This window comes from Nesoenas mayeri (genome assembly GCF_963082525.1).
Source record: "Nesoenas mayeri genome assembly, chromosome: 4".
NCBI lineage: Eukaryota > Metazoa > Chordata > Aves > Columbiformes > Columbidae > Nesoenas > Nesoenas mayeri.
In genome coordinates, this window is record NC_137540.1 from 69,716,349 (window position 1) to 69,732,052 (window position 15,704).

At 42.8% G+C, this 15,704-nt stretch overlaps 1 protein-coding gene across 2 annotated transcripts; it reads left to right on the forward strand.

The window, feature by feature from the left end:
* Window positions 1–132: 132 nt before the first annotated feature.
* TMEM129 (transmembrane protein 129, E3 ubiquitin ligase) lies at window positions 133–9,095 on the forward strand. Of its 2 annotated transcripts, none has more exons than XM_080343976.1 (5): window positions 133–498; window positions 1,156–1,630; window positions 3,984–4,143; window positions 6,866–7,125; window positions 7,248–9,095. In XM_080343976.1, exons 1-4 carry the CDS (start codon window positions 294–296, stop codon window positions 7,112–7,114), a joined length of 1,089 nt encoding a protein of 362 aa, XP_080200102.1. In that variant the 5' UTR covers window positions 133–293; the 3' UTR covers window positions 7,115–7,125; window positions 7,248–9,095. The 2 variants fall into 2 exon arrangements, with proteins under 2 accessions (XP_080200102.1, XP_080200103.1); XM_080343977.1 differs by having other exon boundaries at window positions 7,295–9,095.
* Window positions 9,096–15,704: the final 6,609 nt, after the last annotated feature.

Genomic DNA, 15,704 nt, shown 5'->3' on the forward strand with positions numbered 1-15,704 from the left:
CACACTTGGCCGGTGAGCCGGTGCGCAGGCGCGGGCGGTTCGTCATGGCGCCGTGCTGACGCGGTGGCGGTTAAACACCTCAGAACCAGCGCCAGGAACCCGCCTCCTATCGATATCCCTGGGGCCGCGGCTCCGCCCGGCGGACGCGGCAGCGCTCACGTCGGGCCAGCCCTTCCGCCCATCCGGGGCTGCCGCGGCGCGAACTACCGCTCCCAGGGAGCCGCGGGGCGGCAGGTCGGGTCGGGTCGGGCCGGGCCGGGCCGGGTCGGGTCGTGGCGGGAGCGGGCCGTAGCATGGCGAGCCCGGCGCTGACCTTCACGCTGGCCTACGTGGTGTTCGCCGTCTGCTTCGTCTTCACGCCCGACGAAATGCGCTCGGCGGGGCTGACGGTGCAGAGCCTGCTGTCCGCCTGGCTGGGCAGTGAGGACGTGGCCTTCGTACAGTACCACCTGCGGCGCAGCACCGGCACGCTGCTGGTTCACTCCCTCCTGCCCCTGGGTGAGCCCCGGCCGGCGGCGGGAGGGCCCCGGGGAGGGGGGGATCCCATGACAGCCCTCGGCCTCGGGGTGAACCTGCGCTCGGGAACCGGCCGGGCGGGAGCCAGGGGGTTCCTCGCCTGTGACCCAGTGGTGGGTGAATGAGGTGACACTCTACATCTTGGATATACTGTGTTTTAGCATCGCTCAAGCTTCTTTGTAATGTACAGCCTAAGCTTTGTAACAAGTCGGCTGCATCGGAGAACAAGCACTTATAAAGGAATAGCATTTTATTTAACTAGTGAATTCAAATCAGCTTCCTGTAGCCATATAATTCTGCTAAAACTAAGTGACATCTCACAACTAGTTTTATTCAATTAGCAAATTCAAATCCTTTACATACTTAATTCTGATAAAAGCTGTATATTACAGGTAATTTTATTTAACCTGTACATTGAAATCAGCTTCATTTAGCTATATAATTCTGGTAAAAATCAATGACAGGTAAAATGTTATTTCAGATTGCTTAGGACAAGAGGCTTGAATTTGAGTTGTCATCCAGAAGTACAGTAGCTCTCCAGGAGCTGAGCTCACTGGTTAGATAACTATATGAGTCAGGGGGATTTGCTTATGCATATACTTAATTGCATCCTGAAAGTAAGTCTTTCTTTCCTTGCAGGTTATTACCTTGGTATGTGCTTTGCTGCTCCGGAAAAACATCTTTGCTCTTTCTACCTGGCTTCAAAAGGATGGAAGACTTTCTTTTTTTTCGCTGTTTTCTTTCCAGCAGTCACCGGTACCCTGGCATATTACTGGTCACGGAAAGGTTGGAATAATCATCCGTTAGCCCGAACACTTGCTGTTCATGCTCTCCCGCAATCAGGTTGGAGGGCAGTAGCTTCTTCCATCAATACAGAATTTAGGAGAATCGACAAATTTGCTACCGGACCCCCAGGAGCGAGGGTGATTGTTACAGACTCATGGGTGATTAAAGTGACCGCCTACTGTTTACATGTTGCCCAGCAGCAGGACATTCACTTGACAGTGACAGACTCCAGACAGCATGAACTCACTCCAGACTCAAACATGCCTGTGCAGTTCCTCACCATCCGTGTTTCCAGTATTAACCCCTACGTGAAAGCATTTGATATCCGGTAAAACAACTACCCTGTCGTGTTATATAGATGCTATTTTATAGTGCTTTGGTGGCAGATCTGAAGATTTCTTGGGTCTCATCCCTTCCTCTTTGCTCTCTGCCTGGTGTTCAGAGATGCTGTATGCACAGTTCTGCCACACAGTGCAGTGAAAAAAGGTTGTTTGGAAAGATTCATACACTTGCAGCATTGAATCCACAGTGGCTAAACAGAGGGACTGCCCTGTTAGATCTGGAGAAGATTGTCCTGGATGTAGAAAGAAGTAACTGGAGAAACGTAGGTGGAAGATGCAGAACAGAAATAAAAGGGAGAATCTTTGATCTTCCAAATTTTAGGGGAGGATAAATAGTTATTTCTCTAAAAGCGGATGTTATTCACCCATGACTTTTTCTTTTTTCCTTTGGCTCAAGGCTCCTAATTTTGTTACTGCTCAGAAGAGTTCTTGTTGAGCTGCTGTAAGCTGGCTGCCCTTAAAGCAAGGAAGTAATTGTGGTCCATTGCTCATGTTTGTGTTCTCCTAGCAGTAAATCATGGCAAACATGCTGTGAACTGTTTGGGCTTGTTTTCCAGAGGCTCATGCTATTTTTTTCAGCAGTCTCTCTGTGTAGTTAAGCAAAAGTGCAAGTTCTGCAGAAAGCTGTAATGCTGATTAGAATGGTGCTAAAGTCTCTGTTGTCACTGTGTCATTAAAAGGAGTACCCAAAGCCATGCTAGTGTTCTTAAAACTATATATTTGAAAAGGTAGTTGAGTGTCTGCTTGGTGTAAATCTGTATGTCAGCAGCATTTATTTACTAGGTAAGTAAAAGGAGGCAGACCACCAGACTTACAGGTCAGCAGAGGGTTCCTGGTAAGCATGAAGAAGGCATAGAGGTGATTGTGTTATATATCCAGGTGAACAGAGCTCAGAACAAGAGCTTAGTTAAGGTAAGCATGACGATCCTAAGAAAAGAGGAGACTTTTATAGACCTGTGGGAGTGGTGACCAAATAAGTATAAAACAACTAATGATTTACTTCTTGAAGTGCTTCAGTGCCAAAGTGACAAAACTACATCCCCAGCTGAGAAAATCATGGCTTCTTTGACAATTCCTTTTAGGGAAAAAAAATCCAAATCCAAAATCTTATTTTGTGGCTAAACAGTACAGCAGTGTTTAAAAGTTCAGAAATAGCAAATCTCTGCTAGAATGCAGCCATACAGGATTTAACAAAAGTGCCATAGGACAAAATTCCCCTATTTAGGATATAGGATCATTGTACATATCAGGAATTAGATACAGTGGGATGTGTCTGAAAGAAAAATGCTTTCGTGCAGGCAGGCCATATTTCCGTGCATGTTCTATGTGAATTTCTCCTCTGGATACAAAGGTCTCTGTTATTTGCACAGATAGCATCTATTGGCAAATAACACTATCCTATAGTAATTAAAACAATGGAGCCCGCCGGGAGCTAAAGCTAAGCCAATATTACATTGTATTGGGCTCAGTGAGTGGTAGGAAGAAGGAGGAATTTCAGGGCAATGTTCCCTGAAATTCTTCATGAAAGCTGTGTAATGAGTGGAAACATCGAGCTGCTGGGGAGTTCTGAATCTACACTTCAGAACTGTCATATTAAAAAGGGGTAACAACAGTGATGTGTCACTACAGAATGTGCACAAGGTCTCACCTGCCCCTTGAGGTCTGTGAGCCTCACTTAGAGAGACTTTAGCAGCAGCAACCTAGTGTGGAACACAGCCTGTTACAGCCTTAAATCAAAGAGTAAGTCACATTCAGCAGCTGTTTGTAACCTTTGGGAAATTTCAGGTTTTATCTATAATTGTATAATGAAATGACAGAAACTGGTACTGATTGACATTCTCCTAATACTTCTCTGTACTACATCAATGTGATACATACCACATGATATAACTAATTTCTGTCCTCAGGAGTTTATAAAGCAGAATTTAGATATAATATAGGTAAATAGGCCTTAGAAAGGTAGACAGAAACTGTGCATGCAGTATCTTACAGTTAATGCATTATTTTTGTACCTGTATTGCTGCTGTTCATGCTGATTACTTCAAAAGCCTGCCTGTATTTTTGTATGATGTTTTAGCTCATCTCTAGCCTATCCTGTCAGCAATGTGACGCAGATATGAACGAGGACAGCGTGTTCTGTTGTCTTAAGTTGTGTCAAAAACAACAACTAAACAACAAAAGAAAACAAAATGCTCACTATGTATTTATTCTGACTAATATGTACCAACCTTAATGTTTTTTCTGTGGATTAATTTCTCTGATGTTAACCTCTGCAATGTACTGTCAAGGTATCTGAATGTATAATCAATGTAACATTTTGTCCCATCTTTTCCTCATCAGGTTGAACTCCACAGAGTATGGGGAGCTCCGAGAAAAGCTCCGTGCTCCCATCATCAATGCAGCTAATGTTGTGATCCATCAAAGCCTTAGTGATTTATTTCTAGAAACATTTACATCTCTGGTGGAAAGTAACCAACCGTATCCTGTTCCAAGCACTCAGGTGAGACTTTCTATCCACTGTAATAATTACACTTTTCAATGCAGGTGAGCCTGTGATTACTGTGTAATTGATAACTGTGTACGTAAGGCTGTCACGGGTGAATTATTAAAAGAAGTCACTATTGTAGGGTTAACCAAAAGTATCATTAAATGATAATTGAATTAATTAATTAAACAATAATTATTAAAGATTATTATTAAATGATAATTAAAGAGTAATAAAATGGTCATTAAACTATCATTAAATTATGGTCAAAACTTCTACTACTTTCTGCATTTCTAGCAATTAAGCAAGCTTGTATACAGTATGCTTTAGATCTAATATGATGTGTCACTTATCTTGCTGTAGATAACATGCCAGGTAAGGGATTTCTCAGCCTCAAGGAGTAACTAGTGTCCTACCCAAGAGGCGATGAACCACCGTGCAGCCCGCTGTCGGTCAGGAGAGCTCTGTGGGCTCAGGGGGGCTGCAGATATTTTTAGCGTAAAGTGACTGACTCATAGTCAAACTCCCCTTTGGTGTACGTGCAAGTGTGCAGCCACAGCAGCTTTAGTTTCATCTAGTTCCAGTCCAGGCTGGCACCATTAGCTCCTGATAAGACCTAGCCTAAATTCCTTAGCTTTGTGAGATGTGGCCTAGCACACTTTCTCAAGGTCTGCGCAGCAGGGCTGACTCCAGTCAGGACTCCGTTTCTGTGGTTCCTGCACTAAAGTGCTGTTTGCTCAGTCAGGGTGAGTGCAGGGGCTCACCCTCCCTTTCAGTAATGTGTAATAAATGTAGATCTGGCTGCTTCTCTTCCTTCTATGAGGAGACAAACAGCATTGCGAACATTACATTTTGAGACATGAGAAACAGCAGAGTGGAAGAAAGTCCCCTATAATAATTTCCATTAAAATTTCACTTGAAAACATTTGGAAATGATGAGGTTACATTTTCAGAAAGTGTATAGGAGCTAGAATCACAGCTGTTGTTACAGTTCTTTTGGTGGGTTGCCTCATTACAGCTTACTTTTCTAGACAACCAGGTTTTGCTGGATCTGCTGAAATAAATTAATGATTTTTAAGTTGGGCTTGCTTTAATTGTAAATAATACCATGCAGTCCTTCCTTCAGTAATATTTGTAGAGACCTGGTCATTATTTCACTTGTTCAGCACTTGGAAGTGTGACTAGAACACTATTCATTGTACCAAAGGTAACTAATTAAACTAGTTCTGGTGACCTAGCAGTGAGCCTGTGTCAGATGTTCTAGGTAATGGAGTGAGTACTGGATAGTTTTGGTAGCATCATGGAGCTTATATGGTGTCTTCACTGTACAGTTGTTGCATGAACTAGCTAAAATAAAACTGATCAGATAGATCTGCATATAATGTGGTTGCAAGTTCTGTGGTTGCAGCACCAGGATACAGTGAAAAGAGATGTTCAAAATAAAGAGAAGATACTATTCATTTGGGAGAGTTGCTTTCTTGCAGGGCTTTTAATTTGTGACACATTTAAGTGTAAGCTGAGCTACTGAGTTTTCGTTTAACATCGAGTGATAAATAACATCAGAAGTTATGATACGGACATTAAAAATACAACATGAGATTTTTCCCTATTGTGAAGCTCCTTGAATAAGTTGAAAAAGGTAGTTAACCTTTCTATATTAGAGTTTTTTCCTGCCTAAAAACTAAGATAAGCCCTAATTTCAGAAGTTAAAACTGATAGAGCTTGTGAAAGAAGCAGTCCTGCTTCCTGTACGCTCCTTGTCCCCATGTTGACACAAGACTTTGTGGTCAACCTGGGTGGGGGGAAATGGCGGAGGTGAAAAGAGGAAATGAAAGATGATCTGCTCCACAGTCAAGCTGCTGGTGTGGTGGAACAGACACTTGAGCGAACAAGGGAGGAGACACGAGAGATGGGAACTAGAGACAACAAAGCAGAGCTCTTTTTGTTACACTGATAGCAGTATGAATAGGATTCAGGTCTTCATGCCCGCCTGGTCTGCTGTCTTTTGAACTTTGTCAAGTTCTTAAAGAGCTTTGGCTGGAAGACATATGGGAAATGCTAATTATTGTTTATTAATTGTAAAATATTTCATAGCAAGATTATCTCCTGATATGCAAGTTCATGACACGTAACTAACTGTGGGGAAATATCAATTATTCCAATATTATCCAAGCAAAATTAAGTACATTTCTGGTCCTTCAAAATGAGCGCCCATTGAGTTCAGTAGAGCCCCGATTTCCTCTGTTATTTATGTTTCTTACTTAAAAAGGTGGAAGATAGGAACAGCCATTTGCTGTAATAAGTAGTAAGAATTGTTTGCTTTGTTTATTTTCCTCTATATTGGTATGTTTTTTTGAAAAATAGTATGTTGGAATGATAAAGATAGTGGCTTGCTTACCTTGCTCTGGCTGCTGTGCTCTGGAAACAGGTGGAGCTCTACACAGAGAGAGAGAAGGTTTCTTTTCAGTCATTTTTGTTTTATCAATCTCACACAGCAGTTCAGGGTTTTCTGTTGCAAGAGATACTTTGTTCTCACTCAGAGGGTGGTCTAATAAAACAGGGCTCTGGAGATTGAACGCATTAGGTATCTTCTGGTGGGGCAGTTCTGCCTTTGGGCTCTGCCCAACTCAAGTTCCCACTATTCTTGCGTGCAGATAATTTTCTAAAAGCCTTTGAAGAGCAATGCTAGAAACCATTCTGTTCGGTTTGTAATTTTGATGTTTTTGTCCTCCTTTAGGAGCTGGAGCCGTGCATAGGGTGTATGCAGACTACTGCTAACATCAAGCTCATCAAGAACTGCCAGGAGCCAAATGAAGGGGAATGCCAGCAATGCTACTGTCGGCCCATGTGGTGCCTCACCTGCATGGGCAAATGGTTTGCCAGCCGACAGGACGAGCAGCACCCAGAGACCTGGCTGTCGAGCCAAGTGCCTTGTCCGACTTGCCGAGCCAAATTTTGCATTTTAGATGTTTGCATAATACGATGAATAATACTTGGGTATGTTTTAACTTTTTCAATTTGACTGTATTTCATAGTGAGTTTGATTAAAAGGCCTCTTAGGTTTGTTTCTGAGATTTCACATTCTATAGGGGTGCAAACTCCAACTTTTTCTTTGACAGTATGGAAAACAGGTGTTACACCTTGCAAACACCATCCATGCTTTCAGCTGATGATACAAGAATCCAGGACGCAACTGGCACCAAGCCAGTTGGCACCAGCGTTCCAGATCCCGGGATGGCACCTGAGATGCCTGTTGTGCCCCTCGAACACAACGAGACCCCAGGATCATCTGACAGGCGCAAGGCAGGCTTCCCAAACTACACCACAACGCAGACACACGCTGGCATCGCACTGTAAAGGTCCCCAGGCCCTTTACCCGCCCAAAGGGGACTGTTCCTGGATGGCCCTTTCCCTTATCAGAACTAAACCCCCCATCCCTGCGATTCCCAGCCCCTTCCCAGCCCTCGTGCCTCCACTTAGCTTTCAGAGGGCCAAGGGACCGAACCCATCTTCAACAGAGGAAAACGCCACGTGCATGAACAGCCATCTTCCTGCATCACTGGGTTCCTCTTCAATGTCTACAGGAACACGAGAAAACACACGCTCGCTAAGCCGTGCCAGCACACGGTGTCATGGGGTAAACGCCGACCCCTTCCGCAACACCCACCTCCTCCTAAGTTGCACGGCGTTCCGTTCAGCGTGTCATGCCGCGGGCACAGTCACAAACCCTCACCGCTTGTGATGCCTAAGACAGCGAGAAGCAAAAGAACTGTAGCACTTGGAATGAGTCCCCGGCGCCACGCTCTTCCTCGCCCCTAGCCCGGCTCACCGCAAATGCTCCAGTCCAAAGGGCCCACAAAGAGCCTGCAAAGCGAGAAGGAAACGCTGAACCGAGTCACTGGGCAATACCGGGCTCCTCAACACCCACCACCACCTCACCTTCTCGGCTGCCGGCTGGCCTGCGGCTTCGCCCCTCCCAGCTCGTCTGCAGCACCTGCAAAAACAAAGGCACCTGTGCCGCGATTGAGAGACAAGATGCAGTTTGATGCAAACAAAATGTCCACTTTATTAGTGTACTTCACATACATTTATACTTTTCCTCAGCAACGTGCTTCGAGCTGTTTGGTGTTTCTGTTACCATGTTACAGACTGATTGATCTAAGACATTTTCTTAAACAGTTCCTACCCCAACCCAAGCAATCGTCCCTGCGCAAAAACAAGAGTCCCCTTTTTACAGGACAACCTTATTAACTTGTGAACCTTGTCTAAACATAGAATCAGCACTCTCCACTCCTTCTAATTAAGGTTCTCACCTCTATCCTTCCCATGGCCTGGGACCAACAAGTTCCAGCACATCTCCTTTTACCAATTGATAAGTGCTGGGAGTTTTGCTGAGGCCAGCCAAATCCTGTCCCACATCTCCCCCTTCCTTTTGCACAATAAGAACTCTTTTTATAGAACGCGCAATCAACTTTTGTAGACATCGCAACAAACAAGGCAAAAAGAGTAACAGGAGAATAAAAATGACCAAAACATATACAACCAACTTCACAAGACTCCTTAACTATCCTGACAATCCCCATCCTTCAAAGAGTTTATCTAACCAATCCCAACTATCATTTCCTTGAAGCTTAGAGACCCCAGCTTTAAGCTGTTGAATACTAGCATGAATTGATTCCAAGCATTCAGAGAGATTCATACAACATATGCCTTCAAAATCCTCACAACCGTGGCCTTGCGCTAAAAGCAAAAAATCTATAGCAGCTCTATTTTGCAATGTAGCGTGACAAACACTATCTATATCTAATAAAAGACCAGACAATGCATTGCTAGTAGCTTTCGTTTGTTTAGCAAGCCAGCAGCCAAGCTTATCTAATGTTGCTAGTGCTTTTGCAGCGGCAGCTCCAGGTGTTAAAAGAGGCGACAACGCGTTGGCTAAAAGACCAAAACTTCATATTATCATCACAATCGGGGGTATATGCATGGATGCTACGCTTTGTTCTGCGAGAAAGACGGTGTTGTAGAATCATGGATGTATTAGTAGTCAGGACAGAAAGGCGTCCAAGGCTACACAGACCTCCCTTTATATGAGAAGGGACAACAGGCCATGCTCTATCCCCACAAATAAGAAATATCCCTGATGGTAATAAAAGTGGAGCATTGCTGGATCTAGACAAGTTTGTTGCTGTGTAATTACACCAAGTAGTAGCATTTTTAAAAATGGGATGGACAGGAGAGACATCCCATACCTTAGACTGATTTGTTCCTGTATAGTTAAACCTAACACAGAAATCCATCTTTACTGATCCAAGCAACTCAATTTCTTGTGGCTCTAAAGTAGCCTGCGGGAGAAAAGGGGTCCAGGCATCCCAGTTATTGGTTAAATTGGAAGCCAAGGTTGGAAAGGCTTTTCTCACCTTATCGGGTATGTGCCATTTATCTAGTGGCAGTCCTACAAGGCATGTAGAAAAGGGATTATTAGGAGAGGCAGTAGCGAGACACAAGGTGTCTCGTCCAGTGAGATTTGCTAGTGTTACCCATACATTAACCTGGGGTAGTACAGATAAGAGTGGGTGGCTTTGCGCAACCTCTAACGTAATCATAAAAAGAAATATTCTAAAAGCAACTTTCTGTCCCTCTTTAGTTTCCGTGCAAATAGTTTTCTGCATCTTTCTTTCGTCCAATCCCAATCTTGCTTAATAACAGCCCATATAGCGGGCACCAGGTTTGTTTTACTACACTCTAGATCACAAACTAACACCTCCTCTGCCTTTTTCGGCACTAAATAGGCCCAATCTATACAGTCATATAAATAACGACTACTCCCCAACGGTTCATGCCCTGTGACAAGCAAAACTTTAGCTACATCAACTTCCTTTTCTAAGCAGCTGTCACACCAGTATCCTCAGGAGATTCACCAGTTTGTTGCTCAAAAAGCTGATCTGGAGGGTGATCAGAGTTCTCTCTGGATGATTGTGGTAGGGATTCACGGAAGGGTCGTACACTCTTTGCCGGAATCCATCGAGGGCCTTTCTCTGTGGAGACACAAGCATAACCTCTGCCCCATGTGATAAGGGGATACGGTCCCATTACTTTACCTGTCTCTGGATCACAAACCAATACTGGGGCCTTAACTCACACCTCAAGTGAAGCATTCGTGTTAAAATGTCAGACTATCGGAGGGTTGCTATCACCAATTTGCTGCGACAGAGAAGGGATGCAGTTTGATGCAAACAAAATGTCCGCTTTATTAGTGTACTTCACATACATTTATACTTTTCCTCAGCAACGTGCTTCCAGCTGTTTGGTGTTTCTGTTACCATGTTACAGACTGATTGGTCTAAGACATTTTCTTAAACAGTTCCTACCCCAACCCAAGCAATCATCCCTGCGCAAAAACAAGAGTCCCCTTTTTACAGGACAACCTTATTAACTTGTGAACCTTGTCTAAACATAGAATCAGCACTCTCCACTCCTTCTAATTAAGGTTCTCACCTCTATCCTTCCCATGGCCTGGGACCCACAAGTTCCAGCACATCTCCTTTTACCAATTGATAAGTGCTGGGAGTTTTGCTGAGGCCAGCCAAATCCTGTCCCACACACCTGCTGGGACTCTGCCCAAAAACACAGCCTGCCCACAGATGGTCCCATCTCCCCCTCCCTTGCCTGGGCCGCTCGTCCACCTGGCCACCCTTGCTTTTGACTGCCACACTGTTGACCACAAAGACCTTCAGCTACCACCTGTAAAACACAACCAAAGGACCCTCAGACCTGCATCAGCAACACGGGGCCTGAAACGAGCTGCCAGTTCAGCCCAGCACTCCGTGCTCACCTGGCCCGAGGAGCTGCGCTGCCAATACCCAGCTTTCCTCTTTGCTTCACACCTATGAAATAGAGAAATGACCAAACTTAGCTAGAGCCACACGGCACAGCTTCCTGCTCACACCACGCACCGACCTACCTGCTTACGGCACTCAGCTCGCCTCCTCCGTCGCTCTTTCGTGCCAAGCTGTCCCTCTGCATCTGAAATCAAGGTATTCAACAAGTCACTCAGGAGCTCATCAACAGCTTGACCATTCCACAGGTCTGCTTACTATTCAGGAATCCCACCAGAAGGTCTAATTGAGTCCCAGGGAATGGACTGTCCGCTCCCCTGCCCACAGCTACTCTATCCCAGATGACTGCACAACCTTTCCCAAAGGTCACATGTAGATGGTCAGGGGGTCAGACTCAAAATGCAGTGGTCAAAGGTCTAGTGTCCAAGCTTCAAGGTCTAAGGTGGAAGGTCACAGGATCAAAGGTCTCTAAAGGTCAAAGGTCACCCAAGGTCAAAAAGTCACCTGAGGTCAAAAGGTCTCTAAAGGTCAAAAGGTCACCTGAGCGCAAAAGGTAACTCTAGGTAAAAAGGTCACCAGCGGTCAAAAGGTCACCTGAGGTCAAAGGTCACCAGAGGTCAAAAGGTCACCTGAGGTCAAAAGATCACTATAGGTCAAAAGGTCATCTGAGGTCAAAAGGTCATTTGAAGTCAGAAGGTCACTAAAGGTCAAAAGGTCACTATAGGTCAAAGGGACTTTGAGGTCAAAAGGTCATTTGAGGTCAAAAGGTCACCTGAGGTCAAAAGGTCACTATAGGTCAAAGGTCACCTGAGGTCAAAAGGTCACCAGAGGTCAAAAGGTCACTGTAGGTCATAAGGTCACCTGAGGTCAAAAAGTTACTATAGGTCAAAAGGTCACCTGAGGGCAAAAGGTCACTATAGGTCAAAAGGTCACCAGAGGTCAAAAGGTCACTATAGGTCAAAAGGTCAACAGAGGTCAAAAGGTCACTATAGGTCAAAAGGTCATTTGAGGTCAAAAGGTCACTGTAGGTCAAAACGTCACCTGAGGTCCAAAGGTCACCGTAGGTCAAAAGGTCACGATAGGTCAAAAGGTCACTTGAGGTCAAAATGTCACTTGAGGTCAAAAGGTCACTATAGGTCACTATAAATCAAAAGGTCACAAAAAGTCAAAAGGTCATCTGAGGTCAAAAGGTCATTATTGGTCCAAAGGTCACCTGAGGTCAAAAGGTCACTTGAGGTCAAAAGGTCACCAGAGGTCAAAAGGTCACCAGAGGTCAAAAAGTTATATAAGTCAAAAGGTCATTATAGGTCAAAAGGTCACCTGAGGTCAAAAGGTCACTTGAGGTAAAAAGGTCACTGTAGGTCAAAAGGTTACTATAGGTCAAAGGGCACCTGAGGTCAAAAGGTCACTATAGGTCAAAACCTATGCAAGATATTTATCTTTTCCGTTCTTCTCCATTTTTACCGCATCTTTGTATTTTATTCACCAGGTGTCAGTTTCTGGGTTTGTTTTGTTTTGTTTCTTTTTAACCATATCTTGCTTTCTTATATCTTGGATGGAATGAGGGTATTCCTCTATATTTGCTGTTCTGTTTTCAAATTTAAACTAGGTTAAATTCTTTAGATTTTTAAATTTAACTTGGATTTTAATCTTTAGTAAAGGGCTAACTGAGAAAATTATTTTGATCGGACTTCATTGATACTTTTGTTTTTCTTTGATCCATTTGTAAAGTTCTTATTAATCTCCATAAGTGTTTACCAAACAAGTATACCAGTTGCATTCCTTCTTTTGGTCCCCTCCACTTAAAAAGGGGATCGGTTTCTATAGGCTACAGAATTTAATCCCTGAAGATGTAGAACTCCCACAGAGACTTTTTATTCCATTAATCTGCCTCTAGCTTTTTTTTTAATTTATGTATTTATTTCAAACAACAGAAGGATTCAAAAACATACCCTGTTTACCTATACTGTTAATGCTATGAATCATTGAATCTGTTACTTTCCAGAAGCTACATTGCTTAGGCTTTCAATGCCTTTTAGGTGACAGATTATTTTACACATTTGAAGGGAGTGCAGCAAACATCTGAACTGTCTAAATACTCTGAAAGAATGCTCAGCTATTTCAAAGCCTATAAGCTTTTCCAGAGGGTAGCCTTTCCTCTGAAAGAGATGCCAGGATCACAAAGGTGTAAGTTGCCATGCAAAATGCCCCAGAAATGACCATTATTAGCGAAAGTTTTTCAGGCTTGCAATTCAAAGACTGATCGCAAGCAGTAGTCACTGTTTTAATATTCATAGGGTACTGATGGACATTTTTTGACCTGTTCTGCATCAGAATAATTCATAAATTAAAATCAAAGACCTAAATGGTGGTCTAGCTGTCCATCACACCCTTGACTAAATGATTATTTGGCACGCTACTCGGTGGAAAGCCTCAAGGAACGCGCATTTGATTTCTTACACTGACCTGCACGCTGCAGGTATTTGTTTGCTTGGGTTGTCCATGTGAGAGGGGTAGTAAACTCAGGTAGACAGGTGGGCCAAGTAGCAAGAAAAAGGAATATTTTAATGCTTTGCTCTAGCAGAGTGAAAGCCCTAATACCTCCCACCTCTATCATCAGCAGGATCTTATCAATAAATCACTAGTGTAGATGATGGACAAAACTACTTTGAGCAAGACTAGGTGGGAGGATGTTAAAAAGTACTTGGAAGCATGATCATTAAATACTTCATTAGTCTCAGCCTAGCTATAGGTTGTGTGGCAAGTGCACAAAAGGCACTTAGAGCCCCCAAGCCAGGACATGGTTATGAATGTGGCTGCAAGCCAGATTTTTGAGAGGGAAAAGGAGTTGAAAACAGCATCATTTGAGAATATATATGTTACATTGCTGGTGTTGGGATTTTGTTTGGGTGTTTTAATAACATGGACTTATGAAAATGCAAACTGTTTGGGTTTAAGGACGCTAATTGCTTGAGCATCTCAGTTGTTACATAAACAACGTTTACTATGCAATTTTCTGTACCACCTATTTATACAGGTCATTTTTCTGTTTTTCATTACCTGTTGTTTTGGATTGTATAGAGTGAAAATTTGAAGCTGAGATGATTCATTTATCTTTCCCACAGAATTCTTAAACGGCATGTCCCTCTTCATCTGAATATGAACAAACTGAGTTCCTGAGTTTCAGCCAGATTTGTTGACAAGTCTGAAAATTAATAAAATATCAAGGAGGTGACCAGTGACTGGATCTAAAATATTTTCCTGTAGTTCTGTGGGAAAGTTTGTTGGAAGTTTTAAATAGTTTCTGCAGGATTTTTTAACCTTTGGAAGATTCTTACCAGGCCGAGCGGTGCCATCTGACATGCACCTCCTTGCTACACAGCAGCCTTTGCTAATAAGTATTTTGTGCCATTTAACGTCTGGAAAGTTTACATAATGCGGCACGGATGTAAGAGATGTGCTCCTTGAAATAGTTACAGAAGAGAGGGTAGGATTTTGGAGTTGTGGTTTTGCGTTGGCAGTCATTCAATTCCTACAGCTCTTTTCCTGTTTGGAATAAAAATATTCACTATAAAGATGTGTGAAGTGAACATTGTAAAGGTCTTGAGAAACTTAGATAATAGACACACATAGTTGCAGATGGTTTTATACAAGAAAACAGATCAGTTTCCAATAATATCTAATAAGAGTTTTAGTCTCGTAATTGCTTGTGCAGTGGCATGGTTCATTACAGAAATCCAGTTTGAATTGATTGGAAGTTTTCATTGCAGTGGAACTTCGCTTTTATTCATCTTACTTCTTTTGCCAATACAACGGTACGACAAAGTAACAGTCAAAAATGTATAATATTCTTGCATCTTTTAATGGTGGTGCTCTATCCACAGGAGTGCCTCTTAGGAAACTTAGTAACAATTACCAAAATAAAATTATAATTTATGTTAATAATAGTGCCTGTCTTAAACCCCTTGAAACAAGCATTTTTTCCCCAAGTTTAAATTATCAAAGTAATCTGGCATGTCTCCAAAGTTTGTAAGGTTCTTAAAAGCTGTGTTAGAGAACCAACTTGTTAAAAAGCCGTATGACATATTCTTCTTAGGGACGGTGGGAGAAACCATGACCTCTCCCTGCACAGTCATGTGATATCTTATTTATCTTGAATAAATCGTTGAACATGAACATAAACGGGCATTTGTGATAGCTTCAGGTCATCATCCAAAAAACCAGATACACGTATAGGGTTGTTTCTAGAGAAGATCTCACTGTTTGCAGTAAAAAGAAATACATTGTCTACCACCCAGTCTTGGTAGGTTTCCTAAACATAAAGATATGGTTTAGAATCAGTCTTTTTACATCATTTTTCTAAGAAAAAAAACCCAAACCAAATATTTTTCAGCTATGGTGTATGCTTTTCCACATCACTGACTTCTAGGTAGGCAGTATTAGTAATCTAAAGTACACATGTAGCATCACTACAAGACAAACTATATATGGGTATGCAGTGTCAGTATAAATACCCTGTATGTATGTACACTTGTATAGCCCAAAATTTCCCTATGCGCTGCAGCTGAACGGTTGCTTATGAAAACATAGGCTGAGGCTGTATTATTTATTTCCACAGTTGTCTTATTTTTGTAATTGAAGCATTCCAGAAGATATTGGCAAAATGTTATCTGTTGATTTTTTTTAGGTTAACATAGTTTGCTGACCCAAAAGAGGCATTTTGTCCAAGCAGGATATATT

What these genes read in the sequence shown, in the direction of transcription:
- TMEM129 (XM_080343976.1), top strand. Translation starts at nt 294, where the DNA reads ATGGCGAGCCCGGCGCTGACCTTCACGCTGGCCTACGTGGTGTTCGCC. An exon ending in TCACTCCCTCCTGCCCCTGG is followed by an intron (nt 499 to 1,155) that starts GTGAGCCCCGGC and finishes CTTTCCTTGCAG; the next exon opens with GTTATTACCTTGGTATGTGC. An exon ending in ATCCTGTTCCAAGCACTCAG is followed by an intron (nt 4,144 to 6,865) that starts GTGAGACTTTCT and finishes GTCCTCCTTTAG; the next exon opens with GAGCTGGAGCCGTGCATAGG.